At 36.9% G+C, this 13,674-nt stretch overlaps 1 protein-coding gene across 1 annotated transcript; it reads left to right on the top strand.

Moving 5' to 3' along the window:
• Nucleotides 1–972: 972 nt before the first annotated feature.
• On the top strand, nucleotides 973–2,046 carry LOC145112274 (expansin-B15-like). The gene is made up of 4 exons (XM_079048455.1): nucleotides 973–1,129; nucleotides 1,229–1,341; nucleotides 1,454–1,644; nucleotides 1,725–2,046. Exons 1-4 carry the CDS (start codon nucleotides 973–975, stop codon nucleotides 2,044–2,046), a joined length of 783 nt encoding a protein of 260 aa, XP_078904581.1.
• The last annotated feature ends 11,628 nt before the right edge of the window (nucleotides 2,047–13,674 follow it).

Below are 13,674 nucleotides of genomic sequence, written 5' to 3'. Positions count from 1 at the left end.
GTCATTTCAAATTATACAACGATGTTGAAAAAGGTACATTATGTTTTCAATTTGTTGCTATATTTCTATTTATAATTTTTTATATAACAATATCATTTTCATGATTTATTGTTTTTTTTCTCACTTTATTCAAATTTATATTGCATTGTACAACATCGTGATTTTATGATTTTATCAAATATGTACACATATAGATAGTAGATCGGATATTCAAAACAACAAATATATTAATTTTAAATAATCATTACAAACTTACAGCCAAAACTTCTATCTTTATAATTTAATATTTTTCTTTTTACAAATCTTTGATTTGTCATTATGATTTTAAATTATCAATAGTGTTTCTTTTATCGTGATTTCTATGGATATTAACCTAGTATTATATATATGGTTTCACAATAAAAATACAAAACTTTTTGAATTCACATGTCAACCTAAAATTGAGTCAACGACACCTAAACATATGGTAATCGGTTTTACACACCTAAAAACAAATTTTGGTTAAAATCATCATTTTTTTTGACGAAATTAAAGGCTTTTGTGTCAATAATATATACTTATTTAATTATATATTTGATTTATTTAAGGTATAACTTAAGTGCTATTGTGTCAATATTCTATGACTATATACCTATTTAATTATATTCTTGACTTATTTATTATTTATGGTATAACTTAAGGGCTTTTGTGTCCATAACAGTAGTATATACATATTTATTTATATTTATATTCCGGACTTATTTATGGTATAACACCAATCACAAGAAATTTAAAACAATGCAAATATAACTTCCTCTACAGAAATTTTACTTACCAATTTTATGAAGATATTAAAAACAGAAAAAATGAAAATCATATATTAAGAGTATTTCAAGAACTATATTTTTGTTAACTAAATAAAAATACTAATTATGCCATCCTTGTTACCAATATAAATACCAAAAGATTAATGCTGACCAAAATCAAAGTAAAATGGCCTTCAACCTTCAAAACCCTTTTTTCGTTTTCGTTTTTGTTTTTGTATGTTCAATTGCTTCTCTTGTTGCAAGCCATGAACTCTTTGTCAATGGAGACGGATTTTCACCTGCTTTAGGGACATGGTATGGAGACCCAAGAGGCGCTGGAAGTGGTAACAAAAACTAAACATCATTTATAACATTTCATTTCAGGGGAAAATCTCGTTACTTATGAATAATCTATGTATTATTTTTATCAAAAATACGTACAGGAGGAGCTTGTGGATGGGCTAATGATGTACAATCACCTCCATTCTCAGCCATGATAGCAGCAGGAAATGCAAGGATTTTTTTGCAAGGCAAAGGATGTGGGGATTGTTATCAGGTGAAGAAGTTAATCCGGAAGTGATGATTTTTCTTCATTCTGATTAAAAAATATGATCAGTTTTTACGTAATTATCAAAATTAATTTGATTATTGTGGTTGATTCTTCTCAGATTAAATGCAGTCGAGAGCCATACTGCTCTAAGAACCCTATTAGAGTTACAATAACCGATGAATGCCCAGGTGCATGTAACAATGTTCCATTCCATTTTGATTTAAGTGGAACTGCTTTTGGTGCAATGGCGAATCCAGGACAAGCTGATAATCTTCGTAATCTCGGCCAAGTTGATATTCAATATCGAAGGTACATACTTACTATATATTTTACTTGTAAGATCCTGCGAATTAATTTATAAAAACATTCATCCATGCATGTATGTACAGGGTGCAATGCTACTATGGTAGAACAAAGATCGCTTTCAAGATTGACGCACAAACAAACCCTTATTGGTTTGCAACTGCAATAGAATACGATGATAGAGATGGTGGACTTCAGTCAGTGGAGATAGCCTCTGCTAATACGCGACAGTTTGTTCCAATGAAGAATATTTGGGGTGCGGTTTGGCAAGCCGATGTAAATCCATCTCTTCATGCTCCGTTCTCGTTCAGGCTCACATCTCCTAAGGGTTCTGTTGTGGTTGCTACAAATGCTGTTCCTATGGGCTTTGTGCCTGGTCAAACTTATTTCTCACATGTAAACTTTTAGTTGCTATCAATGGTTACCGATGGGTTGATAGGATAGAACTGAAGTAGCATTTTCATTTTAGTTCGAGTATAATGTATTTCGTCTAGAAATATTGTTGACCATTTAGGGTGGTTGGGGTTCTTGTTTAATTATCTATGATAATATATCAATATGACATGCAGAATAAATTTCATTTAGTTTTTATGAGGATATCAAACTTATTATTGTATGATAGGGTCCCTATAATTTTCCACATCCATTCAGCTCTAAACATTAAAAAGTTTAATGCACTAGTATATATTTCAGCATTCTACTTATGGCGAGAGTTAATATTTTTTTTCATATATATCCTTTTTAATAATTTTATATAATACCTAAAACGTAATAGTTATGTTTGGGAATGTTTTTTACATAACACTAGAAAAATACTATGTAATTTGTGAAAGTTTTCATCATTAGTCGTGTAATTAATTTTTGATTTAATTCCTTTGAAATCTTTGTGTATAACTTTAATTTTATATGATAGTTATGTATCCGAATGTCCAGAGGGATTTAGTTAACAGTTTGATTTTGAATTTTAGCTTGAAATTTAGGGTTTTTCTATTAAATAAAGGAAAATATTTTTTTCTGGTTTTAACCCCCAAAGTTTGTTTAAAAAAACACTTTTTAATGGGTTTCTAAGGTGATGAATTGCAAATATTCTTCCGACACTCCGACTAAGATTTTTTCGCTGGAGTTCGGTTTTGTAGTTCAAAGTTCATTTGTACATTGATAAATCATAAAAATATATAGTTTAAGTGGTTAGATCAAACTATAGTGGTTATTACAAAATTCAAAGATGTATGTAATGTTTTTTTAATCAAAATTCCATTTAAAACAAAATATTTTTTGTAATATTAATTTATGAAATTCGGCCTAAATAAATAAATAGTTTTAGTTGTGTCCTATATTATCAGAAAATTCATTTTTGTTTTATTTAAATTACCTCAAACTTAAACATTGTTCCATTTCGTACATTTGATAAAGATAGTAAGTTCCGAGTGTGTAATTTATGAACTTGGTCTTGTACTATATGCTTAAATCTTGTACTCTGTGCTCTATAAGATTTTGATCATTGTTTATTTAAATTGTGTTGGAAATGCATTCCGAATGTTAATTTATGAACTTGGTCTTGTACTATATGCTTAATCTTGTACTATGTGTTCTATAATGTTTAGATCATTGTTTATTTAAATATTGTTACATATGCATTAGAAGAGTTAGTTAAAGTCGTTGTAGTTTGTTTTAGCCTCAAGGGTATTTTTGTTATTTTCATATTAAATTCTATTTTAGTTAGTTATAGACAATTTGATGTATATATATATATATATATATATATATATATATATATATATATATATATATATATATATATAGTAATTTGGAAGCCCCCTTGTGAACAATATTCTTCTTTGATTGGTGGGGATTTTTTTTTCAGTTTTTCTTTGGTGGGTTTACTTTTAATTTAATTTTTTTACTTTAGCCTTCTTCGAGATATGGTTTCCACGTGCTTTGATCTGTAATAGCAAGGTGTTATATGTCTGATTTCACCGCTACTTTAACCAATAACAATGAGATTAGTGTGCTTACCACCGCTTCATTCTTTGGAATTATACGACATCGGGTTACTACATGGATTAAAGCTTTTCACTTCCCGATCCTTCCACCGCTCACTCCATCTTCCCTCGCCGCTCCACCTACCGACTGCTTCTTCTTCTACTCTGATTTCCATCAGAACCGATTTCTCCCCACACTCTTCCAAACCATTGTCTCACTCCTCCTCGGTTGATCGTTCTGATATTTGATTTCGATTCAACATCGATCTCCACTTCTCACTAGAAATCGATTTATCAAAGGTCATCCCTTCGCCAACCCTGCCAGTCACGTAGGTTAATCGATCTTCGTTTGTTCATCTCAACAATTTAATTTGTGTTCATATCAACAAATTCTCATCTTCTCATCTTTCAATTTGTTTTTCATTTCTCACTCTCATCGGCATGTATGCATCAATTCTTAATTCTTCTACATCACTTGATCATACTAGCCTGTATTTTATCGATTCTTCATATAATCCAAATTCTCTTCTTGTTACCTATGTTTTCAATGGTGTTTGGTTTTAACTCATGGAAGAGATCAATGATGATATCTTTAGTTGCGAAAAACAAAATTTGCTTTGTAGCTGGTTCGATTGCGAATCCTTCTGAGTCAGATCCTTCATATCCCAATTGGTTTTGAGCTAATTCTATGGTGATAAGTTGGATATTAAATTCTCTACACAAAAACATAGTTGATAATGTTCTATTTCTTCATATTGCTAGAGAGATATGGACTGGACTTAATCGTCGCTATGAACAATCCTTTAAAGAATCCTACATCACACAAATAATTGATTGGTAAATTAAAGTTTTTAATACATATTCACCCTGATTTGTCTTATGTTATTCAACATTATGAAGTTGACATTCATGAATTTCGATATCTCAAAAGTACTCCTACAAAATGATTGTTTTTAACAAAAATGAATCATTCCAAGTTGAAGCCGTTATGACTTGGATTGGGGTGCTTGCCCAATTACATGCAAATCCGTTAGTAGCTTCTTTATACTCTTTAGAGGTACCCCAATTTCCTGGAATTCCAAAAAAACAAACAACAGTTTCTTTATCCTCGGCTGAAGCTGAGTACCGATCCATGAGACGAGTTAGCATGGCTCACTAGATTACTAGACGAGTTACGAGTTCCTAATATCACTCCAATACCATTAAAGTCTCGCAATCAAGCTGTCATTTTATTGTTCGCAATCTTGTTTTCCATGAGCGTACCAAACACATCTAGTTGGATTTCCATTATGTTAAAGAAAAGTTCCCAAAAATTATGAAGTGAAAATTTCATTTTTAGTTCAGCCAAAAACACTATTTAATCATTTCAATCATTCAAAAGTATATCAGAGTAAAATAGTTATCAAAGTACAATTCCCAAAATCATAAAGTGCGGAAACATGGGTGAGCTGGGCCCTTCCCTCGCGAATCGGGAGTACTTGAAAAACATTTTAAACATAAACCAGAAACACGAAGCTTAGTGAGTTCTCCAAAATATTGCATACCATACATATCTGCCAGCTCAAGGTTGTTTCGGGTCTATTTTACCCCCGGGTCTATTTCACCCCCGAGTCTATTTCAACTCATGTGTCGAACCAAGTCAGTACCAGGTCTATTTCACCCCCGGGTCTATTTCACCCCCGAGTCTATTTCAACTCATATGTCATCACAAGGCTATACCAGATCTATTTCACCCCACATACATATAACAAGCAGGTACACATGCATATAACACATACAACAGGAGTCACAAAGACTGCAAGCACATAACATATCCTAGTATCCTACAGTATAGTGACCAAACTCACCTCAGTCTGTTGTCAATCCATCTGATGCTCAGGTCACTGAACCGGAGAATCCCCGCTCTAACCAATCAGATAAAACCTCAATTAATAATTGGGTCATAAACCATAATCGGGACTTAACTCACTAATCCCAACTCTTAGGGTAAAAGACTATTTTACCCTTCCCCTCAATTGGTCCACTTAACTGAGGCCCAAAATCAATGGCACATAAAGCCCAATAATAGCCCAAATCCAAAAGACCCTCAAGGCCCAATACGAGCCCAATTCCATAAAGATCCAAAGCCTAACAATGGCCCATCTCAGCAATACTTGTGGCCCAACATACGCCCAAAACCCTAAAGTCCAAAAAAGTGGCCCAAAATCAAGAAAGGCTCAGCAGAGTATGCCCTACGTACCAGACTTGTACGCCCGACGTACGGCCCTTTGATGCACAAGGTACAACTCGTCGAAGAAGGAAAATGGGGACTTCATGCATTACGTTGAGCGTACTCCTACATACGCCCATCGTACTCACCAAGTGACCAAAACCTCACATTAAGCACTTAATGCTTAAGACCAAACGTCGAAACTCAGATCCAACTTCATCTTAAGGTCTTAACACGTAAAGTTGGCGACTTTACTCCTTTGTATGACTTAATGGGACCCAAAACCCTCTTTTATCCAACTAAGTCCATAACATGAACACCAACTCTCACATGGTTCATCCAAACTCATCAAGATGACATTTTTATGCACTAAAAACTTCAGAAATGCTAAGATCCAACATTCCAAGCTCTTAGAGTAGCTCATACTCACAAGGATGACTCAAGGGACCATAATATTCCCAAAACAAGCCCTAGACTAGATCAAAAATGAAGAGTTACCAAGATAGAAACTTTATACCTTCAAATGCTAGCAAAATGAATGGGGACTCTGGATCTAAAAGCTCCACCCCAACCAATGTTTGAACTGTTGGATTAGTGTCTAAGCCTGTAACTATATTTGGTAAGTACTTGACCAATTTGTGCATGGTCCTTTTAGGTTGCCTTCACCAAAAGCAACTTGACAGGGTGATTTATGAATAGAGAGGTTAATATGGTTTATTAATATATTATATGAATAATATATTAAAAGAGAAATCATATAATTAAATTAATATTAGACAAGAATTAATTAAGAAATTAATTTTGTGGCTAAAAGGCATTAATTTAATATCAGGGACTTAAACTGTCAAATATGTGATAGTGGAGTATTGGGCTGAGGAGCCTCTTGGACTAGGCATGGACGAAATTAGGATGTGTCCATCCATAATTTCGGCGACAAGGCCCTATTCCAGAAGCTTCCTTGGATAGCTTAAAGCCTAAGCTGTCCATTAGGGTTTAGGCTGAAACCCTAGCAGCACCAGTATAAATAAGACCCTAAGGCTTCCAAATTTCGGCCACTTGATACCCTAGAAAGATCGTAGCCGAATTGTGCCTCTCCCCTCTCTCCAATATCATCCTCTTGCTTCTTTGGTGTTTGTAATCCATTAGAGGAGTGACACTTGTGACTCTAAGATCCAAGACAAGAAGATTCAAGCTATTGTTCAAGAGGTAATTATCTAGATCTGTATTCTTATATCAATTTCGAATCATGTATGCTAGATCTAGAGTTAGAAAGTCTTGGATGAATTGCATGTACATTAGAGAAGCCTAGATCCAAGCTTTAGGGTTTGCATGAGCACATAGGATGTTCTTTTGGCTCAAACTCATCAATAGTATCAGAGCTTTGATTGGCTTCTATTGTATTGATGCTTTGTGTTTTCATTCTTGCTTTAAAATCAATTTTTTGGCCCCCTGACTGACAAACTCGGCGAGTCCCAACATGGGCACGACAAGTAGGATGAACTCGACGAGTCCATAAGGGGACTCGACGAGTCGGGACGTCGGACAGAGGGATTCTCGGGATTTCTTGTTGTTTTGCTGAAGGATAATTACCAAAATCAGTTTTGACAAATAAAATCCGAATTTTATTGTTGTTATATGTTTATCCTTACCAAAACAAAAGATAATCACCAATTATTTGAATGATTAATTCCTTATATGATAACATTTGATTATTTAAATTATTTGATGAATTATCTTGTAAATAAAATTGATTAGGTCAAATTTAGATAATCATTAAATTAAATGTTTAATTTTAAATTATTTGCTATTTGATCCTATGTGTTTTGAAAAGTTCAAAACTTGCCCTCAAGTTTTGAAATTTAAATTTTTTGATTAAAAGTTAATTTGAACTATTTAAATTTCAAACCCTAGAATTTTACAAGTTTAAAATTCAACCTTATACTTTATAATATTATAAGATTAATATATATATATATATATATATATATATATATATATATATATATATATATACGTATAACTTAAATGCTAGTCTTACCGTTAGTAGGCCTCATTCACGAAACCGATCTATAAGGGGGGTATAAAGTTATGGCCTATAAAATAGTCATTTAATGGGTGTCCACTCTCACCCATCGCTTCCTTGATTGGTGGAGGGTCGTTAGCCGAACGGGTAGGATAGGGCAACCCTTTCCTCGTTAAAAGTATAATGAAATTATAAAAGTAACTAAATGTTTTTACAAAATTCTCAATCTTAGTTACTTTAGGCAAAAGTGAATTGATGCAATTCCATGAAATTACACTTTGTACCCTTCCTAAGACGTTAGTGGAGCGTGTGTGGTTAATTGGCACACTAATTGGGTTCTAAGAAAAGGTGGCAAAGGGTGACTCACTGTTTGTCATAGTTCGATGGAGCGTGTGTGGTTAACCGGCACATCGAATAGGTGATTGTAACAATGAAGGCACCATGTACATTTGCATGGTTATTCACACCCGCTTTGTGATCCTCGGCATCCCAGTCACAAACTTGAGGGGCATATCGAGATTTAAACATGCCATTGAAAAGTTCAATGAATCTCAAAAGATCTAGGAGTTTTCAATACATTTAAAACTTAGCTTTAATTTGTTTTTCATGGTGGAAATTAGTGAATCGTCATTCACTTACCTTCAAATTATTTACTTGTTAGATTACGACATCCCTCTTCTAATTTGTAAATAATGTTGTTGGATCCTAGCCCTAATTTCTCATTTGGGTGTTTAATTGGGGGATTCATTTCTAATCAAACTTTGTTCTTTTTCCTTTTCAGATGTCGAACGTCAACAACAACGCTTCTGGTTCAACTTCCTCTGGATCATTCTCACTCATGAACTTGTGTGGGAGAGTGATCTTTGACGGGTCCAATTTCAATGATTGGATCCGCAACATTCGAATGGTCACTCGTTACGAGGACAAAGAGTATGTCCTCGATGAAAAGCTGAAGGAAATCAACATCAACACTGCCTCGGCTGAAGAGATCGCGACCTTTGAGGCCCATGAGTGTGATGCCATGAAAGTCCATTGCATCATGCTAGCGACTATGACTACAGAACTCCAGAAGTCCTATGAGGACATGTACCCCTATGAAATGCATCAGGATCTGCTGGACCGGTACCACCAAAGCACTAGGCAAGAAAGGTACGAGATCATCACTTCGATGATCACTACCAAAATGGGTAATGGAGAGTCCCTTACTGTTCATCTGCAAAAGATGCAGAGATATGTCGATCTCCTGCTAAAGCTAAATGTTAACTTTGATGAAGAGATGGCAATTGACATCATCCTTCATTCTTTGCCTCCCTGCTATAGCCAGTTCTGCATGACCTACCACATGAACAAGGAGGAGGTCACCTTGAGCAAGCTTCAAGGACTGTTGAGGACTGCTGAGAGCAACCTCAAAGATAAATCTGTTGCATCATCTCCAACTCCTACTGGTGCCCCAGTCCTGGCAATTGGGCAAGGGAAGGGTAAGAAGAGGAAGGCTCCTTCAAAGAGCCACGATAAGGGAAAGTCCCAAAATGGTTCCTCTTCTAGTGGAACCAAGGTTGGTCCTGCTAAGCCCAACTCCAACCCCAAGGAGTCAGAGTGCCACCACTGCCATGAAATAGGGCATTGGAAACGAAGCTGCCCGAAGTATCTGCAAGATATCAAGGATGGAAAGATCAAGCCGTCCTACGCAGGTATTTACACTATTAAATCTAATTATTCATCAGATGCTATTTCTTGGGTTCTTGATACAGGATGTGGTTTACACATTTGTTCTGATTTGCAGGGCCTAAGAAGAAATAGGGATGTGGAGCATGGGAAGATAAACTTGATCATGGGGAACAGAAGATCGTTGCCTGTCACCACGATCGGAGTTTACTCTTTAGTGCTAAGTAGTGGATTAGGATTAGATTTAAATAATTGTTGCTATTCGCCAGATATGGCAAGAAACATCATTTCATTTCATGGTTTGTATAGACATGGTTTTAGATATTCATTTGATAATGAAAAGGGTTCTATTAATGTTTATCTTAATGGTGTTTTCTATTTTGAAGCATTGCCTTGTAATGGAATATATGAAACTGTGATGGTTGTAGACAATTTAGGAAATGATGTGTTGTGTATTGATTCTTCCAATGATTTGGATAAAGCATGCTTGTGGCATTGTCGTCTTTGACATGTCAACAAGAAATGCATAGCCCAACTCCAAAAGGATGGAGTGTTGGAGTCATTTGACCTTAGGCACGATGACGTGTGCGAGTCTTGTTTACTTGGAAAGATGACCAAGTCATCCTTCACTGGCACTTGTGCGAGGGGTGAGGGTTTATTGGATCTCATGCATATAGATGTATGTGGACCCTTTAGATCCACCACAATGGATGCGAGCCGCTTCTATGTGACTTTCACTGATGATTATAGCGGATATGGGTATATTTACTTAATCAGGCATAAGTCAGAAACCTTTGAAAAGTTCAAAGAGTTCAAGCAAGAAGTGGAGAATCAGTTGGGTAGGAAAATCAAGATGTTTCGATCCGATCGAGGTGGAGAGTACCTAAGTCTTGAATTCCATGACTACCTCAAGGAATGCGGAATCGTTTCGCAATTAACGCCACCTAGGACACCGCAGTTGAATGGTGTGGCTGAAAGGCGTAATCGAACCTTGCTAGACATGGTTCGTTCCATGATGAGTCGTGCTTCGCTACCTATCTCATTCTGGGGGTATGCCTTAGAGACTGCCGCCCATATCCTTAACTTAGTCCCTACGAAGAAGGTTGCCAAAACACCTCACGAGATGTGGACAAGGAAAGCTCCCTTGTTGGAACACATCAAGGTTTGGGGTTGCAAGGCTTTCGTAAGACGAGAGACTCACGACAAGCTCGAACCTCGTAGTGAGCGATGTATTTTCATCGGCTACCCGCAGAAGTCCTTTGGATATCTCTTCTATAGATCGAGTGACAATGTTGTCTTCGTTGCGAGGAGAGGGGTTTTCCGAGAGCGAGAACTCATAAGCCAAGGGGACAGTGGGAGGCAAATCGATCTTGAAGATCTTCAAGAGTCGAGCGATGAAGGAACCTCCAACACTGGCACTCAACCCGAGGAGGAAACTCCGGTTGAACCGATTGACAAGTCCTTACCTCTTAGACGTTCCAGTAGAGTTAGTGTTTCGCCCGTGTTGTATGGTTTTCATATAACAAGTGAGGGTGATACGTTTATTAGTGGACGAACCTAACAGCTACAAGGAAGCCATGGCAGGCCCAGAGTCTGCGAAATGGAAAGAGGCTATGGACAGCGAGATTCAGTCCATGTACGACAATCAAGTTTGGAATTTGGTTGACAACGTGCCAGGTCGTAAGACGGTCGGGTGTAAGTGGATCTTCAATAAGAAGACCGGCATGAATGGGAATGTGCACACTTATAAGGCGTGATTGGTTGCGAAGGGTTTCACTCAAACTCCCGTAGTTGATTATGATGAAACCTTCTCACCGGTTGCGAAGATAAAGTCTATTAGGGTAATGCTGGCCATTGCTGCAGTTCATGACTATGAAATATGGCAGATGGATGTCAAAACCGCCTTCTTTAACGGGAAGTTGGCTGAGGATGTTTACATGGCTCAGCCAGAGGGTTTTGTCAATGCGAAGCATCCCAATAGAGTGTGTAAGCTTGAGAAGTCCATCTATGGACTAAAACAAGCATCTCGCAGATGGAATCTTTGTTTCGATGAGAAAGTCAAAGAGTTTGGTTTTCTGCGAAGCGAGGATGAATCATGTGTATATGTCAAAGCCATTGGGAGTATAGTAAGCTTCCTCGTATTGTATGTCGATGACATACTACTCATAGGAAACGACATCCCGACGTTGTAGGAAGTCAAGTCCTGGCTTGGGAAGTTCTTCGCTATGAAGAACCTCGGAGAGGCTGCCTATATTTTGGGAATAAGGATAGTGAGAAACAGAAGTAAGAGACTAATAGGACTTAGTCAGAATAATTACTTGGACAAGGTACTAAAACATTTTAGTATGGAGAATTCAAAGAAGGGGGAGCTACCGATCCAAAGTAATGCCAAGTTGAGTAAGACTCAAAGCCCGAGTACCGAAGTCGAGATAGCAGAAATGAGCCGAGTACCATACGCTTCCGCGGTTGGCTCAATTATGCATGCTATGACTTGTACTCGCCCTGATGTGGCCTTCGCTTTGAGCATAGTCAGCAGATATCAAGGGAACCCTGGCAAAGCACATTGGACCGCAGTCAAGAATATTCTTAAGTACCTTCAGAGGACCAAGGAATGGTTTCTAGTCCTCGGCGGGAGTGATGACTTAAGGGTGCGAGGGTATAGTGACGTCGGTTTTCAAACCGACAGGGACAACTACTGTTCGCAGTCGGGCTGGGTCTTTACTATAAATGGAGGAGCAGTGACTTGGAAGAGTTCCTAGCAGGAGACCGTAGCTGATTCAACATGCGAATCAGAGTATATAGCGGCGAGCGAAGCGTCAAAGGAGGCGATATGGTTGAAGAACTTCATTGGAGACCTTGGAGTTGTGCCAGCCATAAAGGAGCCCATGCAAATTTTCTGTGATAATGAAGGAGCGGTTGCCTTGACCAAGGAACCGAGGGATCATGGCAGATCTCGACATATCGACAGAAAATATCACTTTATTCGACATCGGGTGGAGGAAGGACTCCTCGTAGTAAAGAGGGTATCGTCAGAAGATTACCCAGCAGATCCCCTTATGAAGGGACTGAGTAGGGTTAAGCACTTACAGCACGCTAGGAGCATTGGGATGAAGGATGATATTAGTTTAGATTAGATAGTTTAGAAACGTGTAACAAATAAATGTAATTGACATTTGATGATTAAATAAAAGAGTATTATTTATAAGTAAAGTATTGTCTTATGTTAATTATTTACCTATTGTTTCATTTTGCATGTTTTGACTTCCTGAATAATAAGACTATTCGAATGTTCCACAGTCGCTCATAGTTTGGGAGTAGGTATGAAAGAAGATTGTCATGAATTGGTTTGTAGATTGTCTAAAGTGTATTAGACATAGCAAAGGTTGCTGCAACGTTCATGAGTGCTTATGAGTTTGATTTGAGCATTGGATTAGACCCGCGCTTGCTGGAATCAATTCATGGAATTTATCACGAGTGATCGCAAGACGATAATATCATATGGTCTTAAAACCTAGATATATGGTTTATTGTTTGCAAGTTGGTTGTACATTGATAATGCGTAAACGCATCAGTAACTTAATGCTATAAAACGTATTGTTGTGTATGATTTGATTAGTGAATAGTAAATGCATATAAGTCAAAGTTTATCTGTTCCTTTTATCCTAAGAGGGTAAAAGCGATATCAGGGCCCCTCGATGATTTTTTTTGACTTATGTGTCGGGCCCGGTCAGGACTGAATTGATGTGTTCAATTAAGTTCTATGTCAGAAGAATCAGAGATAGAGAAAAAACTGTTGGACAATAAGTATGACTATGTTCCATGTATTTGTCCGCACGATATCTAGAACAGAGGACTATACGATCCCTTATCTAAAGGACAGGTTACTGATAAGATCAGAGTTCGACAACATCTTTGAGAGCTACGAATTCTAATCGGATTGTGCTTGCATTTATAGTTACTAGACTTATCCAAGTGGGAGACTGTTGGATTAGTGTCTAAGCCTGTAACTATATTTGGTAAGTACTTGACCCGGTTGTGCATGGTCCTTTTGGGTTGCCTTCACCAAAAGCAACTTGACAGGGTGATTTATGAATAGAGAGGTTAATATGGTTTATTAATATATTATATGAATAATATATTAAAAGAGAAATCATATA

Source organism: Lactuca virosa, chromosome 5 (assembly GCF_052849685.1).
Source record: "Lactuca virosa cultivar CGN04683 chromosome 5, Lactuca_virosa_CGN04683_v6, whole genome shotgun sequence".
Lineage (NCBI taxonomy): Eukaryota > Viridiplantae > Streptophyta > Magnoliopsida > Asterales > Asteraceae > Lactuca > Lactuca virosa.
Note: the sequence above shows the minus strand (reverse complement) of the source record. Positions and strands in the feature narration are given on the sequence as shown.

Excerpts from the sequence above, each read along its gene's own strand:
- LOC145112274 (XM_079048455.1), top strand. The coding sequence starts at position 973 with ATGGCCTTCAACCTTCAAAACCCTTTTTTCGTTTTCGTTTTTGTTTTT. Across the intron at positions 1,342-1,453 it reads GATGTGGGGATTGTTATCAG|ATTAAATGCAGTCGAGAGCC; the intron begins GTGAAGAAGTTA and ends GATTCTTCTCAG. Across the intron at positions 1,645-1,724 it reads GTTGATATTCAATATCGAAG|GGTGCAATGCTACTATGGTA; the intron begins GTACATACTTAC and ends ATGTATGTACAG.